This window comes from Rhinolophus sinicus, linkage group LG03 (genome assembly GCF_036562045.2).
Source record: "Rhinolophus sinicus isolate RSC01 linkage group LG03, ASM3656204v1, whole genome shotgun sequence".
NCBI lineage: Eukaryota > Metazoa > Chordata > Mammalia > Chiroptera > Rhinolophidae > Rhinolophus > Rhinolophus sinicus.
The window spans coordinates 62,885,703-62,911,072 of record NC_133753.1 but is presented as its reverse complement, the minus strand read 5'-3'; the positions used below and the strand labels follow the sequence as shown (position 1 = coordinate 62,911,072).

At 49.8% G+C, this 25,370-nt stretch overlaps 2 protein-coding genes across 11 annotated transcripts in view; one reads left to right on the top strand and one right to left on the bottom strand.

Annotated features, from left to right (window-relative positions):
- The window catches only part of STARD9 (StAR related lipid transfer domain containing 9), an 89,066-nt gene extending 85,495 nt beyond the window's left edge, over positions 1-3,571 (top strand). For 2 of the 4 annotated variants that reach the window (XM_019725394.2, XM_074327855.1), the window contains 7 exons: positions 43-160; positions 287-411; positions 603-667; positions 803-1,005; positions 1,198-1,277; positions 1,497-1,655; positions 2,135-3,571. In XM_019725394.2, coding sequence (XP_019580953.2) covers positions 43-160; positions 287-411; positions 603-667; positions 803-1,005; positions 1,198-1,277; positions 1,497-1,655; positions 2,135-2,236 — 852 coding nt within the window. In that variant the 3' untranslated portion in view covers positions 2,237-3,571. Of the gene's footprint in view, positions 1-42; positions 161-286; positions 412-602; positions 668-802; positions 1,006-1,197; positions 1,379-1,496; positions 1,656-2,134 lie in introns of all 4 variants that reach the window. The other 2 variants (XM_019725392.2, XM_019725391.2) reach the window with 1 other exon arrangement.
- Positions 3,572-5,405: 1,834 nt separating this feature from the next.
- On the bottom strand, positions 5,406-24,810 carry CDAN1 (codanin 1). 7 transcript variants are annotated; one of them, XM_074327856.1, is made up of 29 exons: positions 24,670-24,810; positions 23,972-24,465; positions 23,552-23,758; positions 23,170-23,339; positions 22,930-23,043; positions 22,769-22,847; positions 22,227-22,347; positions 21,939-22,048; positions 21,385-21,474; positions 20,699-20,774; positions 19,971-20,176; positions 12,485-12,605; positions 12,200-12,346; positions 11,930-12,096; positions 11,481-11,568; positions 11,171-11,260; positions 10,921-10,975; positions 10,572-10,705; positions 10,390-10,493; positions 9,991-10,149; positions 9,573-9,636; positions 9,328-9,406; positions 8,994-9,142; positions 7,726-7,833; positions 7,564-7,627; positions 7,217-7,398; positions 6,839-6,946; positions 6,578-6,743; positions 6,027-6,158 (listed from the first exon to the last, which is right to left on the bottom strand). In XM_074327856.1, exons 1-29 carry the CDS (start codon positions 24,757-24,759, stop codon positions 6,148-6,150), a joined length of 3,753 nt encoding a protein of 1,250 aa, XP_074183957.1. In that variant the 5' UTR covers positions 24,760-24,810; the 3' UTR covers positions 6,027-6,147. The 7 variants fall into 7 exon arrangements, 5 of the variants coding, with proteins under 5 accessions (XP_074183959.1, XP_074183960.1, XP_074183957.1 ...); XM_074327857.1 differs by having other exon boundaries at positions 23,552-23,755; XM_074327860.1 differs by lacking the exon at positions 24,670-24,810 and having other exon boundaries at positions 23,552-23,597; positions 23,722-23,755; positions 23,972-24,041.
- Between the last annotated feature and the right edge of the window lie 560 nt (positions 24,811-25,370).

Below are 25,370 nucleotides of genomic sequence, written 5' to 3'. Positions count from 1 at the left end.
TCTCTCTCTCTGCTCTGGTGCCGAGCATCCTGTCTTTTGCAGGGGGACACGAACTTGCTCGATTCTGGAGACTCCTGGATGGGGGACGTGCGGGGCCGCTCTGCCGTGAGGAACAGCTCTCTGAGTCTGGCCGGGGCTGCCTGGAAGGGCTCAGCTCACAGTGAGTGGTGGGGGCAGCTACCCGCCGGGTCTGGGGACTTGGGGCTGAGGTCTGCTTGCTGCCTCGCAGGCTGCTGCTGTCCCGAGGCCCTGCCGTCTCAGGCCCCCCATCCCTTCTTCACTGCAGGCCGCAGAGCCTCCTTGGGCAGCTGCTGCTGTTCCCCGTCCAGCCTGTCCAGCCTGGGGACCAGCGTCTCCTGCTCCTCCTACCAGGACCTGGCCAGGCACATCGTGGACATATCCATGACTGACGTGAGGAACTAACTGCTCCACTTGTCCCCACACTTCCTTTAAGAGACCTAGCCCGGGAGGAAGGGGAAGGGAGGGCAGAAGCTGATACAGGCTTCTGCAGTGGCTCCATCTTGACAAAGGGGGCTTCTGTAAACGCTGGCCTGAGTGACTAACCCACGGGCCCGGGTTCTCTGACCCCACGGTGTCCCTAGGTGATGGCTGCCTGCTCGGATGATCTGCACAACCTCTTCAGCCGCCAGGCAGCAGCCGGCTGGAAGTGAGTTCCTTTGCAGCGTCTGGTCCCACGCGTGTTGTCCCGCTTGCCTTTCCTCCTTTCCCTTCTGCATCCCGAGCTGCTCCTCTGAGAGCCGAGAACCCATTTCACCCCGTCCTCCTCATCCTGTGTCCCCAGCTACCAGGGGGAGGAGCAGGAGGTGCAGCTCTACTACAAGATGTTCTCTTCGACTCGGCACGGCTTCCTGGGGGCCGGCGTGCTGCTCCAGCCGCTGTCTCACGTGTGGGCAGCTGTGAGCGACCCCACCCTGTGGCCCCTGTACCACAAGCCCATCCAGACAGTGAGGCTGCATCAGCGGGTCACCAACAGCATCAGTTTGGGTACGCCCGGGGGGCTGTGCCGTCTCAGGTGGCAGGTCGGGGCAGCCTCCTCGGGGGGCTGGGTACTGAGACTACCTCCGGTTTGCTCAGGCTCGGTCCAGCTGGGTGGCGGGTTGTGGGATGACAGGGTGTTGGGGCGCCCCTGGGCAAGGACATCGTGTATCTGCTGACTCCCTACCCCTGACCCTCCAGTGTACCTGGTGTGCAGTCCCACCCTGTGCGCCCTGAAGCAGCCGCGGGATTTCTGTTGTGTCTGCGTGGAAGCCAAAGAGGTGCCTGCCCTGCTTGTGGTAAAGCTCTTGTGGGAAGAACGTGGGCTGCAGTGTTGTGAGAAGAAATCTTTGTGGGCCTCAGGTCCTCTGGGGGAAGGAAGGCAAGTGGGGTGGAGGTGGGGGTGGCCGGCCCAGCGCTGTGTTCTGCGATACTGACACGCGGAGCCCGTCCATTTGCTCACATCACACGGGCGGGACTCACATCGCTCTCTCCCCCAGGGGCACCTGTCTGTCATGGCAGCTCAGTCCGTATATGACACATCCATGCCGAGACCCAGCAGAGACATGGTCCGAGGGGAGATCCTGCCCAGCGCCTGGATCCTGCAGCCCCTCACTGTGGAAGGGAAGGAGATCACCAGAGTCATCTACTTGGCCCAGGTGTGCACCCCATGCAGCCGGCCTCACAGACCCTGGGAGTTTTCTGTTCAGCTGCTCAACATCCTTGAGTGCCCAGGCCCTGTGGCCTGAGAGCTCAAGACTCAAGGGCTTCCTGGGTCACAGTAAGGGGAGTCCGTGGGGAATCAAAAAGGAAGGAATGAGGCAGAGCTGGTCAGCCTTCTCTGAAGTGGCTTTTACCAGAGCCCAGCAGCCTCCTCTGGCTGTTCCCAGGGTCCACAGCAGGACAGAGAGAACATGACCCATTCCATTCAACTCTCCCAGTTCCCTCACTTGACGTCGTTGGGAGGTGTAGCCGCTGCTTTGATCTGAACAGCAGAACCAGGACCTGCAAGCTCCAGGGCTGTACAGTCTGAGGAGCTTCTCCCATCACGACAGCCTAGGGGGCTGCTCGGGGCTGAAGTGCGCCTTGGCACACTCAGGAGGTCACACCTTTGACTCCCCCCTCTGCTTTATTTCAGGTGGAACTTGGCGCTCCAGGTTTCCCCCCGCAGCTGCTAAGCTCTTTCATCAGACAGCAGCCGCTGGTTATAGCCAGGCTGGCTTCCTTCCTTGGTAGTTAGCATCTCACTGTCAACATGGTGCTGCTGAGACGCAGGCCCAGGACACTCCAGAGACGCCGGGGCAGCTCCTGTTTCTCTCCACCCTGCTGCAAGAAGAGCCGGGCTGCCTGCTGTGCCGACTGGGCAGACAGTACTCAGTCCTGAAGTTGCCAGCGAAGCCCAGTCAGTACTTGGTCACAGCTGGCACCTGTGCAGCGCCTCAGCTCATGAAGCTCAACCCCGAGAAATGAAGCTCAACTCACCTTCTTGAACTTCTCACCTTTCTTTCCTGTTTCTGGGACTCTATGGCAGACAAGCTGCTTGAGGACCAGGATTGGGCACAGCCAACAGAGCGGGGAGCCTGCAGGGCTTCCTTAGTGCGGCCCAGCCCTCGGGCTGGTAGGGAGGCGGCCATTGGCTGACTCTGCCGCCAGCATTCAGTCCCACCGTGGCATGGAGTGTTAGAAAATACCCAACAGAAAACTGGTTTTAAAAAACTGCTGCACAAACCAGAACACGGATTCAGAATCATTTCTCCTTTAATTTTTACCAAACACTTTATTAATTTTTTCTTTTTCCCCTCTCTTCCTTTTCCTCACAGGAGAGGACTTTGGGTGTTTGCCTCAGTCAGGAGTGTTGAGCGGAGCTCGGTAGACTGAGCCCACTGTAGAAGCAGGTTGGACAGATCTGAGTTCAAAGTGGGGCCTAGCTCTTTCAGGGAGGATGGCAGACGTAGGAGGTGGGCAGCCAGCTGCTGGCTGCTGCCAAGAGGAATGTCAGAGGTGAAAAACTGTCCTTGGAAGACGGGAGAGAAGGTAAGGGAACTCCTAGGGGCGTTCCAAGGCTCCTTTCCTCAGCGCCGCGGGCTCAGCCCCCAGTGGTCTGTGAGCACGCCGGGCGGCTGCTGTGGCCCGGTGACCCCGGGACGGGATGGACAATGCGCAGTTTTCTGGTTGATGGTGTGTGAGCTTTGAATGTGCTGTGTGGTGACCTGGAAGTGGTAGGGATGGGAGACTCCCAGCGTCAGTTCTGGTGCCCAGAATCTTTGGTGGAAGAAGATGACCATATGGGGATCAAGATGTGCTATAAAGGTAAATTTCTGTAGAGTACAGCAGATTTATTTTTCTAAACGTGTTTGCAGGATTTTTCTTCTCTTACCTCAAATTAAGTTATTTATATGTTGTTGATTGAAGGTTAATTGCCTTTAAACTTTTATTTTTCTGGTTAATTTTTTTGGTGACACTTGGTATATTTAACAGCCTATTTATGTACTCTCATCTATTTTCATATAAATTGCTTACCAAGACTGTTGATTGAAACGATCAGAACACTCATAAATTAAAATTCTGATACGCACTTTTATTAGTGAAGACTACCCAAGTGTGTCACTTGAGCTCAGAATTTAGCCTGGAGATGACGATGGCAGTAACTCCTTGTGGCCTGGTTTCAAGCTATGCAGTTTACACGGATGTGCTGAGCGCCTCCCAGAGCTCGGCACTGCTGTGAGGCACGTAAATAGCAACCAGATTAGTTGCCCAGTTATAGCCAGCAGTAGCCCAAAAATGAACAATGAGGGAGGATTCCAGAAGTCATTGCCACACCTAACAGTGACCACGGTCCCTTAGAAGGAAGCTCCTGAGCAGGTGTGCAGCTCTGGGGCTTCTGAGGCAGAGCCAGCGAGGGAAATCCGAACATCTGGGTAGCCCAGAGGTGACCTTGGCCCCTTATGAGAGAAGCCACATGCCAGGCGTGAGAGTCAACAACGTAAAGAATATTAACTGAGCCTGATCTTATAGCAAAATGTCAGTGTTAACGATGACCCACAGACCTCCATGGTCAGGATGAAGTCAGATTTTGGTTTAGGCAAGTTTCTCAGACTTCACTGTACAGCAGAATCACCTGAAGAATTTGTTACACCCCAGGCTGAGCCTCACCCCCGAGTTTCTGATTCAGTGGGCCTGGAGAGGGGCCCACACTTTGAAAGCCAGTTTTTAACACTAAAGGGCGAGCAGATGTATAGAAAGGAACCTTGTTAGCTCACTAGCTCATTGGCTGCCTGCACCTGTAATTCCTAGGGCACCTGACTGCCTAGAGTGGGCCTTTAGGGCTCCCGCAGGCCAGCACCGACTTCTGGAAGTGGGCCCGTGCTCAGTGCGGCCTCTAACCAGCATCCTCGGCCTCAGGCTTTCCCATGTGCCTGTCCAGCCCACCTCCCTCGGAGCTGGTGTCTGAAGTAGCTGCTGCTTACCTCGGGCCTCAGCCTCCTGGGGCAGTGCTTTCCTTCAGCCACATCTAATGGGTACAGAAAGATAAAGCATTTCTTAAAGGTGTTTTAGTTCCCAGGCATTCAGAACTTCTGAGTTTCTGTAAAATAAATTGGATTTATAAAGGACAAAGATAAAAGCCTTTGAAAAATAAAGGGATTAAGAAAAAAGGTTCAGACCGTAGAAACTTGTTAAAGGAGTGGGTGGGATGAGCTGAAGGGAAAGGCACAGCCTGACTGGCCAGAGCACCATTAGAGTGGTGATAAAGAGAGCCCCCCACGGGACTCACTATGAGGAAGGGCACCCCCCAGCTTCCCTAAGTCACACGGCAGACCCTTCTAGACCGAGCCTCGTACTCTCCATCGGGTTGCAGAGCTCTGAAATTGTCCCAGAGAAATACACAAGTATGTGTGGACAGACTTTGTAAGCCATTTCTGCCGGATTCACTGAGTACCTTCTCCTTCTGCAGCAGTGCCTAAAGCTGAGCACACGGCCAAAGTAGAAAAACCGTGACTTTTACAGGAATGAACTTAATGCACATTTATCAAGGCAGTGCTTTCTTAGTCAAAAACCAATGGATGATTTATAGACACGCAGAATGCTTTTGTTCTGAGCCAAATCACCCCCACAGCCCTAACAGAACAAGCATAAGAGCTGCCCCAACATCTGGGTCAGTAGGGAGTATCTGGTGAGTGAAGACCTATCTGAAACATACTAAACCTTTCAAGGGAGTTGCACAGCAGCCAGTACTGTTAGCAATGAGTTAACAGGCCCGCTAGCCTGCAGGGTTTCATGTGCTGGAACATGTCGGCACCGCGGGGGCAAGGCCACTGGTACAGCTCTACCGTCAGCGCCCACCTCCAAGCCGACCCCGAGACTTCTACAGGGAAGAAGCAGGTGAAAATAACTAGACATGAAGCCCTTGGTAAAGAAAAGAGTTTATTTTAAAAAGCTCTAGTGTTCTCCCCTGTGCTTGGCCCCTGGAGGGAGCTAGCGTTGCTCCCTGCACAGGGCTGAAGCCGGGGTGTGCAGGGGGCGAGCCGGGTTTCTGTTGGAGCGCCCCACCTCATCCGTTGTGCACTTTTAAGGAGACAGCAGTCCAGCTCCTGATGGTAAGAAAATGTAGATGCCCAAGATTCATGTTTTAACTTTACTCACAAGTTAAACAGAAGTCATTTGCCTCTGTCATGATTTCCCAAACCACAGCCTTAAGAGACGCTGGGATAGCAGTAAGTGGCGCTTAAGTACACACACGTCATTTCATTTAGTATCCAAGTCCTAAACGCCAGCTTTTCTGCTCTAGGACTGGCGTCTCGAGGCTTTTCCACTACAATCCTGATTCAGGCGAACCTTCCTCCTCCCTCTAGGCAGCGAGCCTGCAGGCGGCCGGGAGGTCAGGCAGCCCCACTTCCTTCACAGGGAGCAGGAGGCCTGATTTCAGGTGCAGCTACTCCCGCACCAGCAGGGGTCAGCAGTGGGCACTTGGGGTGGCAGGGGCTTCCTCCTGAGACACAGGCAGGCTTCTGGTAAGACAGCAGAGCCACTTCCCAGCTTTAACTCTGGGCCAGCACAGTCCCCCGGTTTGGCCGCACCAGCTCACAAGCTCTTAGCTGGGGTTCTGGCATCGGGGGCTCAGCTAGAAACAGGTTGAACAGTGTTGCTAATTCTTCAGAGAAGTCCTACAACAAACAGAAAGATGGTGACAGAAAAGGCAACAAGTAGTTGTTCTTTCTACTAAAAATCAATCCCAGGTATCAAGCCCTAGCTAACCAGTGAGAAGACAACCTAGCTCTTATTTTTTCCCAATTGCCTTCTACACTGAAAAGGACTTGAAGCTTTGTCCCATTAAGGACTCCAGGGTGCTCATGTCTGGCAGGGAGAGTGACCTCTGACGGGAGGCTCAGAACCATCTGGTGAGTACTTATCACCCTTTGAGGACTTAATATGCAATATGTTCATCTTGACAAACCCCAGGAGGTATAAATTATTCCCATTTTATGGGCGGAGAAACTAAGATGCATTCTTTGTCCTAACTAACAACATTAAGTACTAGATGAGATTAAAATCCAGGTTATGGATCTTATAAACCCACACTCACTATGCCATGCTGTTTTCCAACTAGCTGCCTTCCATCTTCCCTTCTCCACTGACAGTCTCTCATACAGTAGCTGCTCAAATGTGAAGAAGGCCCACCAGAACAGCCACTCCATTTCAGGGTGGTCCTGAAGACACTTGACAGAAATCCACTGAGCTCTGGGAAGATGCTAAAAATGCCAGGCACCATCACTTGCCCCCTTTCAGGATAAAAGGGACACATGACACCTGTTCTCTTTCTGGGTAAGTGACGAGGACTCCTTACCCCTGGCCACTGGGCCTCACGGAGGCTGTCCAGGCAGGTCTCTATCTCTGTCCGTCCCATCAGCCCTTTCTCTACCAGCTCCCGGAGCAAGAACAGCAGCAGGTCCCACTGCAACACACATGCAGGAGGTCAGGGAGGCCAGGACTGCGGTGACCCTGACTGATAGGACAGACAGCTGCTCAGCAGGGAGAAGACTTGAGATTAACTAGTAAGGGAGTCCCTTTTAGCATGGAACAGAAAATGAGCACAGCTGCCAGAAAAGGGGGAACCAAGGAAGCAAGGTTGTAACATTTTGGGGGAGGAGGGTGGGCGTAAGAACATGATTCCAGAGGACACAGCCTGCCAGCGCCCCCACCCACCCACCCACCTCTGGCTCACCTCCCTCGGCCGAGTATCCGCCAGAAGCCCCACGTTTCTTGGGCTGAGCAGCAGCTGCAGTGGAACAGGCACCTGAAAGTCATCCTTCCACAAGGAGAGCAGCACGTGCAGGAGCCTTCGAGCCTGCCCTCTCTCCAGCTGGTGCTGCGCCGGGGGCCCTAAGACAGGAATTTGGTCTGCAACTGTGGGGAGAGGAAAGCCAAGCTTTAAGAAGTGGAGGCAGGGTCACCTGGCCAGCCCCTGGAAGGAAGGAGAGCAGAAGAAAGTTTCATTCCAATCTTGTTCATACCCAACCCTGAGATCGGGGGGATCTGGCAAGAGAGTAAGGTGACAGAAAGGAGCCATACCAAGGAGGGACGCTAACTCCACAGAGCACTTTGCCAGATGCTGCTCGGCAGGTGGGCACAGGAACTGGGGAAAAAGCAAGGAGACCGCGCCCATTAGCACCACAAGAGTGGCAGCCCGGAGCCAGGGCAGCTGTGGTCACAGGCACCGGACAGGACGCTCACCTGGCGGCACCGCAGTGTCTGGCCCAGCTGGCCAAGGAGTTGCTCAAGATGCTCTGGGGATACACCCTCCTCAGGGTCCCGGGGGCCTGAGGCCAGAGAGAGCACATCCTGGAGAGAGCAGGGGCAGAGCCGAGTGAGCCACTGAGAATGTGGCTTGGGGCGGGGATCAGCCAGTGGAGAGAGGCAGACGGAAAAGGAAGACAGGGCCCACGGGGGGACGTGACTGGGCCAAGGAGCCCTTAGACTTGGGGTTAGGGCAGGACAGCACAGCTGGGAGAAGCAACCAAGTGGACAACAACAGAGGGAAAAGATGCAGCAGGTAAGTCGAGGAACCTGCTGCCAGAGTTCAAGAGATGTCACTTGTCTTGGGACAAAGTGGTACCTAGCCAATTCCCAGAGAGCATCTATTCTGAAAGAATTTAGGGGGACCATCCTGTCACATACATGTGATATTTTCTAACCCTCATTCTCTCTGTTCATCTTCTCAGGAGAACCAAGGTTTCAGTACAGAAAGATTATATCAAAAAAATACCAGTAGCTAAAGGCCAGTTACCCTTTTCTTCTCCTTACATGCTCTCCAATTTCAGTCATTCCTTCTTAGTGCCTAGACCAAATCTTTACTTACACTACTACCCATAGACCAGGGCAAAACTAAATAGTTTAGGCTTCACAGGCCATAAGTTCTCTGCCCCAGCTACTCAGCTCTGGGCCACAGCACAAAAGAAGCCCTAGGCAATTTGTAAATGAACAAACTGACCATGTGCCAGTAACACCTTACTTACAAAACAAGGAGCAAGCTGGATTTGGCCCACGGGCTGTTTGCTGACCCTGGCTCTAGACAGGTTTTGATTTAAAAAAATCAAGTTAAAAGCACTGGTTGATTATTTTTGCCTGTAACTAAACAAGCATCACCTTCCACATAGCACATTTCTGAAATCACACCCGGTACCAAGTGACTGCCTCTTAAGGACTTGCCTAATACACTGGACAGCCATTCACCACCCACCCCCATTATCACCTGTGGAATATGTATTTACCCAAACATTTTCATATCTATTTCCCTTTTTCAGTAATTCAAGTACCGAAATGCGAAGAACAATTAGGAAAGCCATTCAGTTCAGCCCTGTCCTACCTCATTCCATTCAGGACCAAACCAAATGGGAACTAGCTGTACAACACACAAAGCTGACAGACACGCAAAAGGAGGGAGGCCAGGAAAAGAGCAGGGAGTTGGGGAGGGGAGCCGAGGGGAGTAGGGAGCCGTGTACTTTGATCTCGGAGATGAGGTGGGAGGGGAGGGGAGCGTGGTGCTCACAGGCACGGGGGCAGCCCCTCCGCTCCCCCCGGGCAGCCGGTTCAGGACCCTGGGCTCGAAGCACACGGCTCACTGCAGCTTTCACTTCTCTCCTGATGAGCGCTGTGGGTCAGAGGGAGAACAGAAAAGGGGTGACCAGAGCAGCCCCGCGCGGGCTTACCATGCCTACACGTGCCCAGCGCCGTTTCCAGCGGGCTGAGTCCCATCTCCCCAACTCGGCCTCTAGCTTCCTGCCCGTCCACTTCTGGAAAAGGCAACTGGTCAGCCAGCCCTTGCCTACACCTTACCTGTGACGTTGGCTGACAACCAAGCGCAGGCTTTCTCTGTTGCAAGCCCCACAGCAATGTTCTCTGCGCTGCTTAGAACCTGTGACAGAAGGACTGCAGAGTCAGGGCCAGGGGAGGGCTGGGGACGATGACGCATGCCCAAGTCCAGGCTGAGCCACCCCGCAGCAGCCCCACGTACACACGCGCACACACGCACCTCCCCACCAACCGCCCACCCGCTAGCTCCAGGCCACCTTCCTACGTACAGCAGCCGGGGTCTCTTCGGGAAGCAGTGCTCGCACGGCACCAGGGCTCTTCCTTTGGCAGAACCTGAGGGGAGACAGAGGAGGTCAGTGATGTCTTCACAGCAGGACGTGTCCCGAGTGCAAAAATCACAGCAGTGGGGCTGCTCTGTCTCGGGGAAGCGCTGCCAGCCCTCGGCCCCACCCCAGTGCTGGGGGCCACGCCTCGACCACCTGCTCTTCCAGTTCAACTTGGACTTTGCGTCCCCAAAACCCTGAAGTCAAAGAGCCTGCAGAGGAGGCAAACGGAATGAATGAAGGAAGCAGGGTGGGAAGAGGACATGGAATCAGGGATATGAGTGTGAAGGGGGGGAAGGTCAGAAAAGCAAAAGCTTAGAGGTGAGTGGAGACCAGAGCGTGCAAACAGACTGGCATCTCTTACTCCCGCCCCTGGGTCAATGCCTGGGCCCCATGGGGGCACAGCTGGGAACACAGGATCTCCAACAGCTGGGCTGGGTCTCCGCCTTCCTGTCCCTGCGTCACCAGCTGCTCTTGAAGAAGCGACTCTGCCTGGCGCACCAGATCTGCCACCAGCGTGGCCCTGTAGCAGGGACAGCAATGTTTGGAGGTAGTTGGAAGGGTTGGATCAGAAAGGGGCTGCAAATTCAAGAAAATCTGGTCAGAACTCACTTCAAACAATGTTAGGAATTTTAAGCCTTCCCCCATATTGTCCACAGTGCCCCCACCGTCCCCCCAACTGACTTTCCTCAGCAAGAGGATGTTAGGAATTAAAGGGGAAAATGGTATGGGAATGAGCCTGGGACCCTCAATCCGCACTTACTTGATATGTTTGACACAGTTAGAGCCAATTCTCTCTGCCACGAACTCCACAGTCCTGCGCAGGGAGGGCGGCTGGTTGTGGAAAAAGGCTTGGGCCAGCTGTGCCTACGGGGAGGGGGCAGTGCAGTGAGAGGTCCCTCTCCCTTCCCCACTGGCCGGCCCCGACTCCTCCCCGCCCCTTACCTGCAGTCCCTGCGTGGTGCGTGGAGGCCGGGCTCCCAGGACGGTGGTGGTGGTCGGGGTGATTTTTCTCACGAAGCCCCCACTCCGCCCACTGCTGCCCGATACCCATGAAGCAAGCAGTTTGCGGAGCTCTCCTGCATCAGGGAAGACCACGGGCTTAGTTCCAGAACTCACACCCCACCCTAAGCATCATGGACTTGAAGCATTTGTAGAGAAAAGAGTCTGAGGCACCTGGGAGTGCCTAGGAATAGAACAACATATTAAGGTGTTAGGCCATGGGGTGCCTTTTGGGTACTCATGAAGGGACAGGCTAAGGACTAAGGAGCACTGGGTGGGGGAGCATCCTCACCAATATAAGGGCAGCAGGTGTAGAGCAGTGGCTGGTCCACCACAGGCATGTCGTCCTGCGGGAGAGAAGAGGCCAGAGCTGGCAGGCAGGCAGGCTTCTTCCTTCTCAGTGGGCCACAAACGGGACAATCAGGTGTAAGCCTTCTATGAGAGTTCAGTCTCTATCTTGGCTTATCTCCTGCTGGGCCTCAGACAGCCTGCTTCCTTTATTCCTGTGAACCCCATGGCACTGGCTGGACCCCAACACTTACCAAGCCATGCTCTGAAACTACTGCGTCCAACTCAAAGGCATCCAACTGACCCTCTTCCAGAAAGAAGAGGTCCTCAGGGACTGTGGGAATCTGGCAAGACATCAGGGCAGTGCAAGTTTCAGTCAGCCTTCAGAGCTGCTCCACACCTTCCACCTCATGGCTCCAGGGTCCGGGCAATCTTCCTCTGAACACATGGTACTTCCCACACCTCTGACCCTTCATCCTCTGGCCCCGACCTTCATCAGACTTCGACATCCTCCCGCCCCCCACCTCCAGCCACAGTGGCCGCCCCCTCCTTCTGTCCACCAACCTGGAACAGCCAGCCCAGGACAGCAAGCAGCAGCAGCTTGTTCAGGAAGCACATCTCCCCTTCACCTGCCTTCGACAAGACCAAGCTCCTAAAAGGTAAATAAGGGTGTCAGCTAAACTGTGCAAAGGAAGAAATGGAATGGAGTTAAAGAAAGCTACGCTTGGGAAGTTAATTCGCAAAAGCAGACCTAAAAGCGCCTGCTGCTGTGGGGGTCCAGGAGCTCCTCAGTGCCCCCTCCCAGACCTGTACATCCTCTTGGCTGGGCTACAATAGGAATAGAAAAGGGCCAATGAAATAGCAAAGTGCCAGTGTCTGTCTCTCCTTGTGGACCAAATCCTGCCTGTCCCAAGGGCTGGTTATGGCGGTGCTCCCACGGGAAGCACAGGCTGCTCAACCCTCTGTATAAGCAGCAGCCTCAGCAAGGCTCTGCCTGCACCCATTCCACTCACCGATGGAGGTGGTGCAGGAGAGAGAAGACGCTGCGGTAATAGTCCAGCATGGGCACAATATGGTCAGCGAGAGACAGGAACTCCACCAACCAGGGCACTGTGAGCACCGCCCGGCGTGCACGCAGCCCCTGCTGCAGCAGAGTTCGCACGTCCAGGGCTGGGGGCACCTGGCAGGGCCAGAACACAGTCAGTGGGCAGGTCCTGGGGTGCCCTCTAACTCCAGAGCCTTGCAGCTCCTCCCAGCTCCCTCCTTACCGAGCCCCCATTCACCTGGCTCCTCAGGGCCAGAATGGAGTCCTGGAGCTCACGGGTCGGGGGTGGTTCAGACCCCCGGTATGGCAGGAAAGCCACAAAGCCCAAGAATTTAGCAAGAAGCCTCAGGCTGAGCAGCACCACAGCAAACTGCCTCCGTTCACCCTGTAGGGAATCAGGGAAGTAAAGGGTCCTCAGCGTACGACTTCTAGAAGAATTACAAATTTGTTATAAAGTTCTTCTTGAAAATACCCCTTCCCTCCTAGGTCAGAACCCCTTCAATTCCCTGTTCTGTTTTCTAACCTGCCAGTCCACGTCTGACTCCCCATCTTCATCACTAGGCTCGGGCTGAGGCAGAAGAAGGCCGTTGAGCTCCCGTATCTTCAAACTCAGACTATCCATGAGATGCTGATTAAACTGGAAGCTAGGGGAGCAAAAAAAAGGTACTGGAAGAGGTGTAAGAAGAACCAGAATAGAGAAGAGGGGCTCCAGACAGAAAGGTTCAGTTGGGTTGAGAGGGGAGGCCAAGGAGCAATGAGGTTACTACCTACGTGGGTGAAAGAATGAGAAGGAGAGGTTAAGGTCAAGGGGACAGAGTGGTAAACGCTGTGCTCACTAGCTCCCAGGACCACATCAAAATTATAAGTAAATTATAGAACAACTATCATTGAGAACCATCTAAAACCTAGCTAAACAGAAGTCCTACAACCAAGGATATAAAGAAGCCAGGCCAAGACTGGGAGGAGGGGTGGACTGTGGGGCACTTAAGGATCAGGAGGAGTATCTTGGCTGTGGAAGCCCCCCTGAGGAGTGAGAGTCCAAACCCCACAGAGCAGCTGGCGTTGGCATGCCCTTTACCCTTGCTAAGGGACCCCATGCCCAGTACAAGTTGTAACTCTTCTCCATTTTCATTTTAACTCCCATCAGGTGGCCCCATCATGCCTGGCATAAGTGGCAGCCAGTCTTGGATTGGAACGTAGCTCCACCTAAACGACAACAGCCTGGCACAGTAGCAACATAATGCAGATCACTTTGGAGCTCCCACCAGGCAGCCCCAAGCTAGGCACAAATGGTAGCTGACCTTGGCCCGTACCAGAGCCCATACCAAGAGGCTCTGGAACCAACACACCTGGTGGCCAGCTTCAGACCACAACAGAGCAGCACCCAACCAGCTCCACAAACGACACACCTGAAGGGAAGACTCAGATGGCACCAGAGTCCCACTAAAGTGACTCTCAGGCCATGGAGTCAGCCTCTGAACAAAAACCTGTCCACTACAGTCATGGTCAGCCTCCACTGCCAATCAGCCTGAGGGTCAATCCCACCCACTGATGTGCAAATAGCAATCAAGGCTCAACTACAAGAGGAGGGCACACACAACCCACACAAGGGACATGCCCGGAGCACCCAGCCCAGGTGTTCGGAAGATTATGCCACTGGGTCTCACAAGATTCCCACTACACAAGGCTGCTCTGCCAATACTGGGAGATGTAAGAGATCTACCTAATACATAAAAACAAACATAGGGAGGCAGCCAAAATGAGAATATAAAGACACATGTCCCAAATGAACAGAACAAACCCCAGAAAAAGAACTAAACAAAATGCAGACAAAGAATCTACAGATACAGGGTTCAAAACATTGGTTATAAGGATGCTCAATGAGTTAGGGGAAGAATAGATTATCTCAGTGAGAACCTCAAGAAAGAGACAGAAACCATATAAAAGAACCAGTCAGGACTGAAGACTACCATAACTGAAATGAACAATAAGTTAGAGGGTATCAAGAGCAGATTAGATGAAGCAAAGGATCAAACCAGCGATCTAGAAGACAAGGTAGTGGAAAATACTCATTTGGAACAGAAAAAAAAAAAAAAATGAGGATAGTTTAAAGGACTTCTGGGACAACATCAAGTGTAACAACATTTGAGTATAGGGGGTACCAGGAGGAGAAGAGAGGGAAAAAGGGATTGAAAACCTATTTGAGGGGGGAGGGGGAGCTCACACAGTGTGAGGGATATAAATGATAAACGTCTAAGTATTGCTTTGTCTTGTGCACCTGAAACTAATAAAAAAAAAAGAAAACCTATTTGAAGAAATATGGAGGGAAAACTTCCTTAACTTGGTGAAAGAAATAGACATATAAGCCCACACAGCACAGAGTCTCAAACAAGATGAACCCAAAGAGGCCCACACCAAGACACATCATAATTAAAATGCCAAAGGCTAAAGGCAAAGAGAATCTTGAAAGTAGCAAGAGAAAAGCAGTTAGTTACCTACAAGAGAGCTCCCACAAGACTATCAGCTGATTTCTCAACAGAAACTTTGCAGGCTGGAAGGGACTGGCATAAAATATTCAAAATGATGAAAAGTAAAGACCTAAAACAAGATTACTCTATTCAGCAAGGCTATCATTTAGAATTGAAGGATAAAGAGTTTCCCAGAGAAGAAAGAGCTAAAGGAGTTCATCACCACTAAACCAGTATTATCAGAAATGCTAAACGGATTTCTTTAAGAAGATCAAAAATATGAGTAAGAAAATATAGGAAATAAAAAAATTCTCACTGACAAAGCCAAACACTCAGTAAAAGCAGTGGATCAACCAACTATAAAGCTAGTACAAAGATTAAAAGGCAAAAGTAGGAAGATCCTATGTAATTACAACAATAAGGGATACACACACACACACACACGCAGAAAAAAGGATAACAAAAACATAAACATGGAGTAAAAACCGTAGTGATTTTAGAATGTGTTCAAACTAAAGTGACCATAAAACATAAAATAGATTTCTATAAACATAGCTTGGTATATATAAAGCTCATGGTAACCACAAGCCAAAAATCTACCAGAGATATACAAGAAATAAAGAGAGGAACCAAACACAACATTGGAGAAAGTCATCAACATATAAGAGAATAAGGAACAGAGAACTGCAAAGACAAGCAGAAAACAATAAAAATGTCATAACTACACACTTGTCAATAATTAGTTTAAATGTACATGGACTAAATGCACCAATCAAGACATTGGGGTAGCTGAATGGATTAAAAAAACAAGACCTGTACATATGCTGCCTACAAGAGACCCAGTTCAGATGGAAAGACACACAGACTGAGAGTAAAGCCATAGAAAAGCGTATTTCATACACATGGAAATGAAAAAAAACCTGGGGTAGCAATACTTAGGCAAAACAGATTTTAAAAAAGGGTTGTAAGAAGAGACAAAGAAGGGCATTTCATAATGATAAAGGGATCTAACAATAGGATATATAACCCTTGTAAACATTTATGCACCCAATGTAGGAACACTTAAATATATAAAGCAAATACTGACGGACATAAAAGGTGAGATCGATAGCAATACAGTAATAGTTGGGGACTTTAAAACCCCATTGACATCAATAGATAGATCAGCCAGACAGAAAATCAGCAAGGAAGCTCTGACCTTAAATGCCACATTATACCAGATGGACTTAATTGATATTTTTAGGACATTTCACCCAAAAGAAGTAGACTATACGTTCTTTTCAAGCACACATGGAACATTTTCCAGGACAGACCACATGTTAGGCCACAAAACAAATCTAAATAATTTAAGAATACTGAAATCATACTAAGCGTCTTCTCTAATCACAACGGTATGAAACTAGAAATCACCAGAAAACTGAAAAGCACACAAACACGTGGAAGCTAAATAACATGCTACTAAATAATGTTAACAAGATCAAGAAAGAAATCAAAAGATACCTTGAGACAAATGATAATGAAAACACAATGACCCAAAACCTATGGGACACAGTCAAAGCAGTTTTAAGAGGAAAATTCATGGCAATACAGGCCTACTACATGAAACAAGAAAAATCTTAAATAAACAACCTAACCTTACACCTAAAGGAACTAAAGAAAGAACAAAGCCCAAAGTGAGAAAAAGAAAGGAAATAAAAAATATCAGAGTGGAAATAATCAAAATAGAATCTATGAAACTATAGGAAATATCAATGAAACCGAGAGCTATTTCCTTGAAAAGCATAAACCAGTCAGAAAAGAAGACTACAATAAAACGGATAAACCTTTACGCAGACCACCAAAAAAAAAAAAAGGGCCCAAATAAATAAAATCAGAAATGAAAAAGAAGGTACAACCAACACCAAAGAAATACAATGGATTTAATACAAAGAAAATACTACAATCAATATATACGGACAACCTGGAAGAAATGAATAAATTCCTAGAAACATATGATATTTCAAGACTGAATCAGAAAAAAAAATAAGAAATCTGAACAGACTGAGAATTGCTAATGATATTGAATCTGTAATAAAAAAATTCCTAACAAAAGCCATGGACCAGATGGCTTCACAAGTGAATTGCAACAAACATTTAAAGAAGAATTAACACCTATCCTTCTCTGTTCCAAAAAATGTAAGCGGGAAGGTGCCTAAACTCATTTTATCAAAATCAGGCAAAGGCACTACAAAAAAAGAATATTATAGGCCAATATCCCTGATGAACATATATACAAAAATCTTAAACAAAATATTAGCAAACCAAATTCAGCAATACCTTAAAAAAAAATCATACACCATGATCAAGTGGGATTCATTCCTGGGATGCAAGGTTGGTTCAATATCTGCAAATGAATTAACATGATACACCACATAAACAAAATGAAGGCTAAAAATCATATGATCATGTCAATAGATGCTGAAATAGCATTTGATAAAAATCTAACATCCATTTATAATAAAAACTCTCAGCAAACAGGAGATAGAGGCAACATACCTCAACATAATAAAGGCCATATATGACAACCCCTAGCTAAACATCACACTCAATGGTGAAAGCTAATAGATTTTTCTTTAAGATCAGGAAAAAGACAAAGGTGTCCACTCTCACCACTTTTATTCAACATAGACTTGGAAGTTCTAGCCACAAAAATGAAACAAATAAAAGGCATCCAATTGAAAAGGAAGTAAAACTGGCATTACTTGAAGATTACATGATACTTTATATAAAGAGAACCCTAAGGAGTCCACCAAAAAACTATTAGAATAAAAAAATTCAATAAAGAAGCAAGTTACAAAATTAATATTCAGAAATTGGTTGCATTTTTATATATTAATAACAAGCTATCAGAAAGAGAAATTAAGAAAACAATCTCATTTATAACTGCATCAAAAAGAATAAAATACCTAGGAACAAATTTAACCAAGGAGGTAAAAGACCAGTACTCAGAAAACTGTAAGACATTAAAGAAAGAAACTGAAGGAGATACAAATAAATGGAAGCATATACCATGCTCACGGATGGGAAGAATTAACATTGTTAAAATGTCCACACTACCCAAGGCAATCTATAGATTCAATGCAATCCCTATCAAAATACCAATGGCATTTTTCACAGAAGTAGAACAAATAATTCTAAAATTTATATGGAACTACAAAAGATGCCAAATAGCCACAGCAATCCTGAGAAAGAACAACAAAGTTGGAGGTATGCCACATGAATCAAACTATACCACAAGGCTATAGCAATCAAAACAGCATGGTACTGGCATAAAAACAGACATACACATTAGTGGAACAGAATAGAGAGCCCAGAAATATACCCAGGCATATAGGGTCAATTAATCGATGGCAGAGGCAAGAATACACAATGAGGTAATTAATGTCTTTTCAATAAATGGCGCTGGGAAACCTGGACAGATATATTCCCCCCCCCAAAAAAAAAACGAGAGAGGAAAGAAACTAGACCACTTCCTTATACCATATACAAAAATAATCTTAAAATTGATTAAAGACTTAAATGTAAGACCTAAAACCATAAAACTCCTAGATGAAAATACAGGCAGCAAACTCTGTGACATCATTCTTAGCAATATTTTTTGGAAATGTCTCCTTCAACAAGGGAAAAAAAAGAAAAAAATAAACGGCACTACACAAACTAAAAAGTTTTTGCACATTGAAGGAAACCATCAACAAAATGAAAAGACAACCTACTGAATGGCAGAAGGTATTCACCACTGATACATCTGATAAGGGGTTAATATCCAAAATATATAAGGAACTCCTACAATTTAACACGAAAACCACAAACAATCCGATTAAAAAATGGGCAGAGGACATGAACAGGCATTTCTCCAAAAAGGACATACAGATGACCAATAGACATATGAAAAGATGCTCAATGTCACTAATCATCAGGGAAATGGAAATTAAAACCACAATATCACCACACAACTCTCAGAATGGCTGCCATCAATAAATCAACAAACAATTGTTGGCAAGGATGTGAAGAAAAGGGAACCCTCATACACTTTTGGTGGGATTGTAAATTGGTGCAGCCACTATGGAAAACAGTTCCTCAAAAACTGTGGAGGTTCCTCAAAAAATTAAGAATAGAACTACCATATGACCCAGCAATTCCACTACCGGGTATTTACCTAAAGAAATCCAAAACACTAACTTGAAAAGATATATGCCCCCCTATGTTCACTGCAGCATTATTTACAGTAGCTAAGATGTGGAAGCAACCCAAGTGTCCATCAATAGGCAAACGAATGAAGATGTAGTACATATATACAATGGAATATTACTTAGCCATAAAAAACGAAATCTTGTCATTTGTTACAACATGGAGGGACCTAGAGGGTATTATGCTAAACGAAATAAGTCAGAGAAAGACAAATACAACATGATTTCACTTATATGTGGAATCTAAAAAACAAAAATGAACAAACAAAACAAACTCACAGATACTGAGAACAAACTGATGGTTGCCGGACGGGCAGGGTGTTGGAAGATGAGTGAAAAAGGTGAAGGTATTAAGAATAAATTGCCAGTTATCAAAACACTCATTGGGATGTAAAGTACAGCATAGGGAATATACACGTCGGACAATTAAGTTCGCGAACTTTGTTGCAACAATGTTGCTAACCTTTTTTGATATCAGAGGGATTATTCATTATGAATTTGTACCATCTGGACAAACAGTTAACCAACTTTACTACTTGGAAGTGCTGCAAAGGCTGCATGTAAAAGTTAGACGACCTGAACTTTTCGCCAACAATTCATGGCTCTTGCATCACGACAACACACAGAACTGTCTGAGAGGGAATTTTTAGCAAGTAAACAAATAACCGTATTGGAACACCCTCCCTACTCACCTGATCTGGCCCCCAATGACTCCTTTCTTTACCCAAAGATAAAGGAATATTGAAAGGAAGACATGTTGATGACATTCAGGATATCAAGGGTAACACAACAACAGCTCTGATGGTCATTCCAGAAAAAGAGTTCCAAAATTGCTTTGAAGGGTGGACTAGGCACTGGCGTCGGTGCACAGCTTCCCAAGGGGAGTACTTCCAAGGTGACCATAGTGATATTCAGCAATGAGGTATGTAGCACTTTTTCTAGGATGAGTTTGCAAACTTAATTACCGGACCTCGTAGTCAATAATATTATTTTAACTATGTATCACTTCAGGTGGGTACTAGACTTATTGGGTTGATCACTTTGTAAGTTATATAAATGTCTAAGCACTATGTTGTACACCTGAAACTAATGTAATATTATATGTCAGGTGTAATTGAAAAATAATAAAGAATTAAAAAAAAAAAAAGACTGAGAAGGAAAATGGAGGCAGAAAGAGAAGCTAAAGGAAGCCCAGATATCACTCTGTCCCACCCTATTATATTCCAGGCAAAGGAGAGAGAACTGTCTGCCCTTCTGGGAAGACAAACCTCCCCTGGCCTCTGCCTCACCCCCAACAAGACACAGGGACCTTTACCTGCTGGCACTCAGGATGAAGTCCCTGAAGAATCCCTGGCAGCCTGGGAAGGAGGGGGGTGGGCAAGGCCCCCCACTGCTCTGAGGGGCCGCAAGCCGTTCCTGTAGGCGCCGCAAGCGCCCCAGCTTATCAGCTCCAAGCATACTTAACACATCTGGAGCCTCACCCAGGACAGTGCCCCCAGCTCCACCAGGGCTCTGACACATCTGGGGTTGGGGCAAGAGGAGAGAAATAAAAAAACCAGTAAGTTTCTCTGGAAAGGACTGAACAAAATAAAGAGGAAGTAATAAACATTTATGGAATGCCAACCCTCTATCATGTACCATAGATACATTTTTCGAGGTAGGGATTATATTCTTTTTTACAGGTGAAGAAACTGAAATGGCAAGATTAGACATTTGCCTAGATTCACTAGAGCTAGGATTTGAAACCAGGCCCATCTGAGTCCTAGGATCACGCTCTTTCTACCACAGCACAAATCAAGGGCAAGGAAGTAGTGCAGGGCTGAAGGCAGGCAGGGGATAGAGGGCGTCTGAGGGGGCCCAGGGAGGTGGGGGTGCACTCTGATTCCTCTCTGGCTGCCCAAGTTTCAACCACCACCCAAAGAGCAGACCTCCTGTTCAAACTCCGGCCTAGGACCTGCCCAGCTGTCCACCCGATCCCACAGTGCTTGGCTGCCTGTAATGCCTACTCTTCACTGTAAATTAATATCCTGCTGAGGCTTTTACCTGGAGAAGTTGTTTTTGGAAAAGTCGAACAAAATGACTGTGGCTGCAGGCTGCAGAGAGCTGGCCCATCATGGCTCTGAGGAGTAAGAGGCAGAAATGGAGTATGAGGGCAGGAGGGAAGGGGAAAAAGCTCTCAGAGAACAAGCCAATCCTTGAGCCTTTCAGCCCTTTACTGGGGCCTTGAGCAGCCCTGTGCCAGAGCTGGCCAGCACAAGGATGTAGGGAAAGGGAAGGGACCCTCCTCAGCACGGAGTTCCCTTCAAGGCTAAAGATGCACTCAGCCAAACAAGAAATATCATCCCTCTAATCTTCAGTCTACCCTGAGCCACGTAGAAGGCAGACCACTGAACAGAGGAGATTCTTTCTGCATCCTAGTTATCCAGCTCTGCAAAGTTATTAGAATTGCCAAAGTAGACAATGGAGAAAATGGTGTTTGGAAAAGGTCTAACCAATGACTTGGGCCAAAATTCAAGCCACCTGGAGGAAGAGCTTTGCACCTTTCCGCGCATTCCCCACCACCGAACCAGTACAAGTCATTTCTTCGAGGAAGAACTGGAGAGATGAAGGATAGAAGATAACAACTTTGGGCTGGCAGGAGTGGGAGAAGCCTTTCTCCAATCAGCTACCCAAGCACCACTGAGCTGCTCACTGCTAAAAGCAGTAGTGGCCGGTGTGTGAGCACCTACCTGATCCTGCTGCCCAAGCCCTTCTCAAAGTCCCAGCCAGGCTCCTCATGACGGTCTTCCCACTCGCGAAGCACCTCATAAAACACATCCCTGACAGACACACAAGAACGCCTGATCAACGGAGGCGCAGCTGACCTCATTGCCAGCTGCTCTAAGTCCATCCCAGGAGCACATTCCCTAGCTCAGAAGAACTGAGGACAGGACTAGCCCCATTCTTTTTCCAAAGTTCTCTGCAGGATGGTCATGCTACCACCCAGCAGGAGCACACCACATGTTTCACGTACTTCTGTGTGTAGTGGCAGTTGATTTGGCTCTCACTTTTCTGAGAACCCTGTGACTAAAATCATACACCTGTGAGAAGCCTGCTAAGGTCAGAGGTTCAAGTCCATGGCATGAAACAGGATGACGCTGTGATGGTTGGCAGGAAAGGCCTGTTGGTGCTAAACCACCACCTGTTAGTGCCAAACTTTATTTTCTATGAAAATGACATAGGTTGCCTATCCCAAAGTAAATGCGGCCTCATACCCTCCCCCAAAATTCCCTTTTCTTATCACCTCTGTTTTTTAAAAGTATGAAAGGCGCGGTCACTGGAGAAGTTGGCACGATTGTCCGTTTCTGGCTGAAAGGAGACAGCTTGAACAGAGGGTGGCATCGCCAGAGAGACCTAAAATACGGCAGTGACATTAGGGATAGAAGCCTGCAGAGTACATGCTCAGACAACTCCATCCCTGTATTCCTGCTCACAGTTAGCCCAGAGGCCTTAGCACTGTGAGCTGGGCTGCCTGAATTATGAGGCTGGGGGTCGGGTCGGGGCTAGCAGATGTGTAAGATGGGGTCACTACCTTGGCAACACTGCCCTCATAGGCAGCTCGGAGGCGGCCTTGCAGAGCTGGTGAGAAGCATAGCAGCCGCTCATTCTCAGCCAAAAGCTTCAAGGTCCCTTTGTCCAGGCAGGAAAGAACTCTACAAGGTCAAGAGCATATATGATTGAGAATGGGACACACACCGCAAATAGGAAGCTGCCATTTGCATACCACACAGAGCATTATCTGGAGCAGGGAACAGGTACGAGTATGTAAGTCAAAACCATGGGCCAAGGATTAAAGATGATAGAACCAAATGGGGAGGAAATGAGACATTATGGAGCAGGGAGCAAGAGAGCAGGACAGGAGCATTCGATATTAACCCAAAGGTCAGCCACTGAGACCACAGTCTGAGTCTTTCAAGGGCTAAATTCATAACCTTGACACAAAATTAAAGGTTACTTGTAAGAAAAGGTCCAGGGTCACTGTATTTGTGTTAAGCACAAGCATGCACCCCAAGTGGCTAGAGAACCAAGGGGACAATGGGAATAGGCTCAAATGCCTCTGCTGGGGAAACTCACTGAAACTGATGCTCCAAAACCTGCACTGCAAAGAAGACACAATCATGGATGCTCTGGAAGAGTGGGCTTTCCAGGGAATCTAGAAGGATAGTACCAAGCTGTCAATTAAGAATTATTCCATCTCCTGATCCCATTTCTCAAAAAGAGGCTTGCTCACTGACCTAGGGCTCCTGGACTCAGTTCAAGGTCACTGCCCTTGGCAGCCACCATCCTCCGGGCAGTAAGGAGCTGAAGGACGAAGAAAAGCTCCAAGAAGAGGTTTGGCACCAGATTTTCTGGATACAAAGAGAAACCCCAGCATATTGGGCACCATTCAGAATCAAGCCTCAGTTCTACATGCCTCATCAATTCTCTTACCCTCTAGCTCTATAAGTATCCCAGCGCCCTCTGCTCTCACTCACCTGCAATGCATGAAGAGTAGACGAGGGCTACCAGCTCCAGGCGCTGGCGGAAAGACACTTTGGCAGGGTTAGCGGGTTCAGCTGTGAGGTTTCCTGTCCGACTGGGGAGGGGAGACCCCGATTCTGAGGTGGGACAGGAGGGAGCAGGTGACTGTTGCAGGTGCTTAGAGCTATGGAGATGGAAGAGAGAGGTCATGAGCAGTCAGCTTGGCTTCCCCTCCACAGCCACACTCAGGTTCCTCCAGAGAGGACATCCACAGCCCAGGAGAGACCCAGGGTTGAGCGGGGGGAGGAAGGGCGAAGTGGAAATCAATCTTAGGGAAAAGCCCTGCAGATCCCCACAGGAAGAAAGCCAACATCCCAGGAAGCGGCAAGGCCGTACCGCTCCTTCCTGAGCATCTCCCGCTCCTCTTGCAGACTTCTGCACCCTGGGGGAAGGCCATGGCCCCAAGGGCTACAGTTCAGGGCTAAAGGTTGGGAACTGGGGACACAGTTGATTGGGGGTGAGGTGAAGCAGGTCTTGGGCTTGGAGAGTGACCGCTCTTCGCTCACCGGAGTTGGGTTGATCCTGCGTGAAGGCTTCGTCCTGCTGAGAGTAGCCACAGTTTTTTCTCAAATTCCCATCTTCAAGCATCCACACCAGCTGAGGCCCTTGCAACACGCCCCTCATCATTGTAATTATCTCCTCCCCAATCTTCCAGCTATTCCCACGCTCTACTATGGAGCACCCAGTCCTAATTTAATGACTCCCCTTAGTACAGCCTTTGTGCCACCCATCTCCTGGATGAAAGCTGATTCTCACCCTGCAGGGCCGGGCGGAACGGAGCCTACGGGAGGGAACTCCTCCAGGTTGCTGAGGTTTGGCGGATCAGAGCGCATGAGGCTGGGGCTGCCGGGGCTGCCTGAGGCCCTAGGCCTCCGGCCCCCAGCCCAACACAGACTCTCCCCGCTGAACCCCTCCTCCAAACTACCAGGGCCGCGGCCACCTCGCTCGCGGGCCGGCCCCGGGCCCCGCCTCCTGCCCCCGCGGCGGGCCGAAGGGGCCTCGGCTGGGGCGGCGGCGCTCGGAGACTCGGTCGGAGGGAAGAGCTGGCTGCGCGCCCCGCGGCCGCCCCGCGGCTGGCCCCCGGGCCTCCCTGGCAGGGCTGCCGAGGAGCCCGGGGCCTTGGCGGGGGTTGGGGGGCCCTGCGGGAGGACGCGGCTGCTCTGCTCCCTCAGGAAGTTCAGCAGAAACGGCACGAATTCCTTCCGCAGTGGCCGGAGTGAGTGCAGCGCGGCCGCCTCCCCGAAGTCATCCTGAAGGAGAAGCAGCGAGGGGCGAGAGGGTCAGCAGCTAGCCGGGGCCCGCGATCAGCCGGACGGCCCCGGCAGAGGCCCCTCGTTGGAGCGCACTCGGCCCAGGCTGACAGGCAGTCCCCCTAGAGCAAGGGGATCCAAGCGGTGGTATCTCCCGCGAAAAGCAGATTCGGGCCGGGCCTGGGGGCGTGTCGGCCCTGTTACCTCTGAACTCTGGGTGCTGTGCGCGATCCACCGCACAGCGGCTGTGACCGACACCTCCTCTCGCAGTAGCGACTCCAAAACGGCCGCCATCCCGGTTGGGGCGCTCAGAGGCGATTGCGCAGGCGCCGGCGCACCGCGGGCGGCCTGGGAGGGGCGGGGCCAGGGACGAAGGGCGACCGTTGGGCAGCAGGGCGGAGGGGCGGCGCCGAGGGCGGAGGGGCGGGGCCGGCGGCGGCGACGGCCCGCGGCGGCGGAACTTCCCCAGGCTGAGGCTTACCTCAGGCCTTCAGTCAAGGCCGCGGGCTGTGTCCCCGAAGACAGGTTTGATGGTCTGCGAAATGCAGCCGCACCGCTATCGCCCCTGCACCGAGGGGCGACCTGCCGGGTCTCGGGGACGCGGCCCGGGAAAGCGAGGGGCCGGGAGAGCAGCCAGACGGTAGAGGTGAATAATTCTCCGGAGACACCTGCCAATGCCTTCTGCGATAAACACATTCTTTTCTTTCAAGAGTTTAATAAGTTTTCTAGATTCAACCTTAATCACCCCAAAAAAAGTAAAGATGAAGTTAGCCTAATCTAGCCTAACCTTGCCCTTGTCTTTCTCAAAGGCTGAGTTTTCAGGCCCCCGGCCCATGCGGTGCCCAAAGGTTTTCCAGCACTGGAACTGACCATTTACGACTTTGGGCCAGGGTGGCTTTGTACAA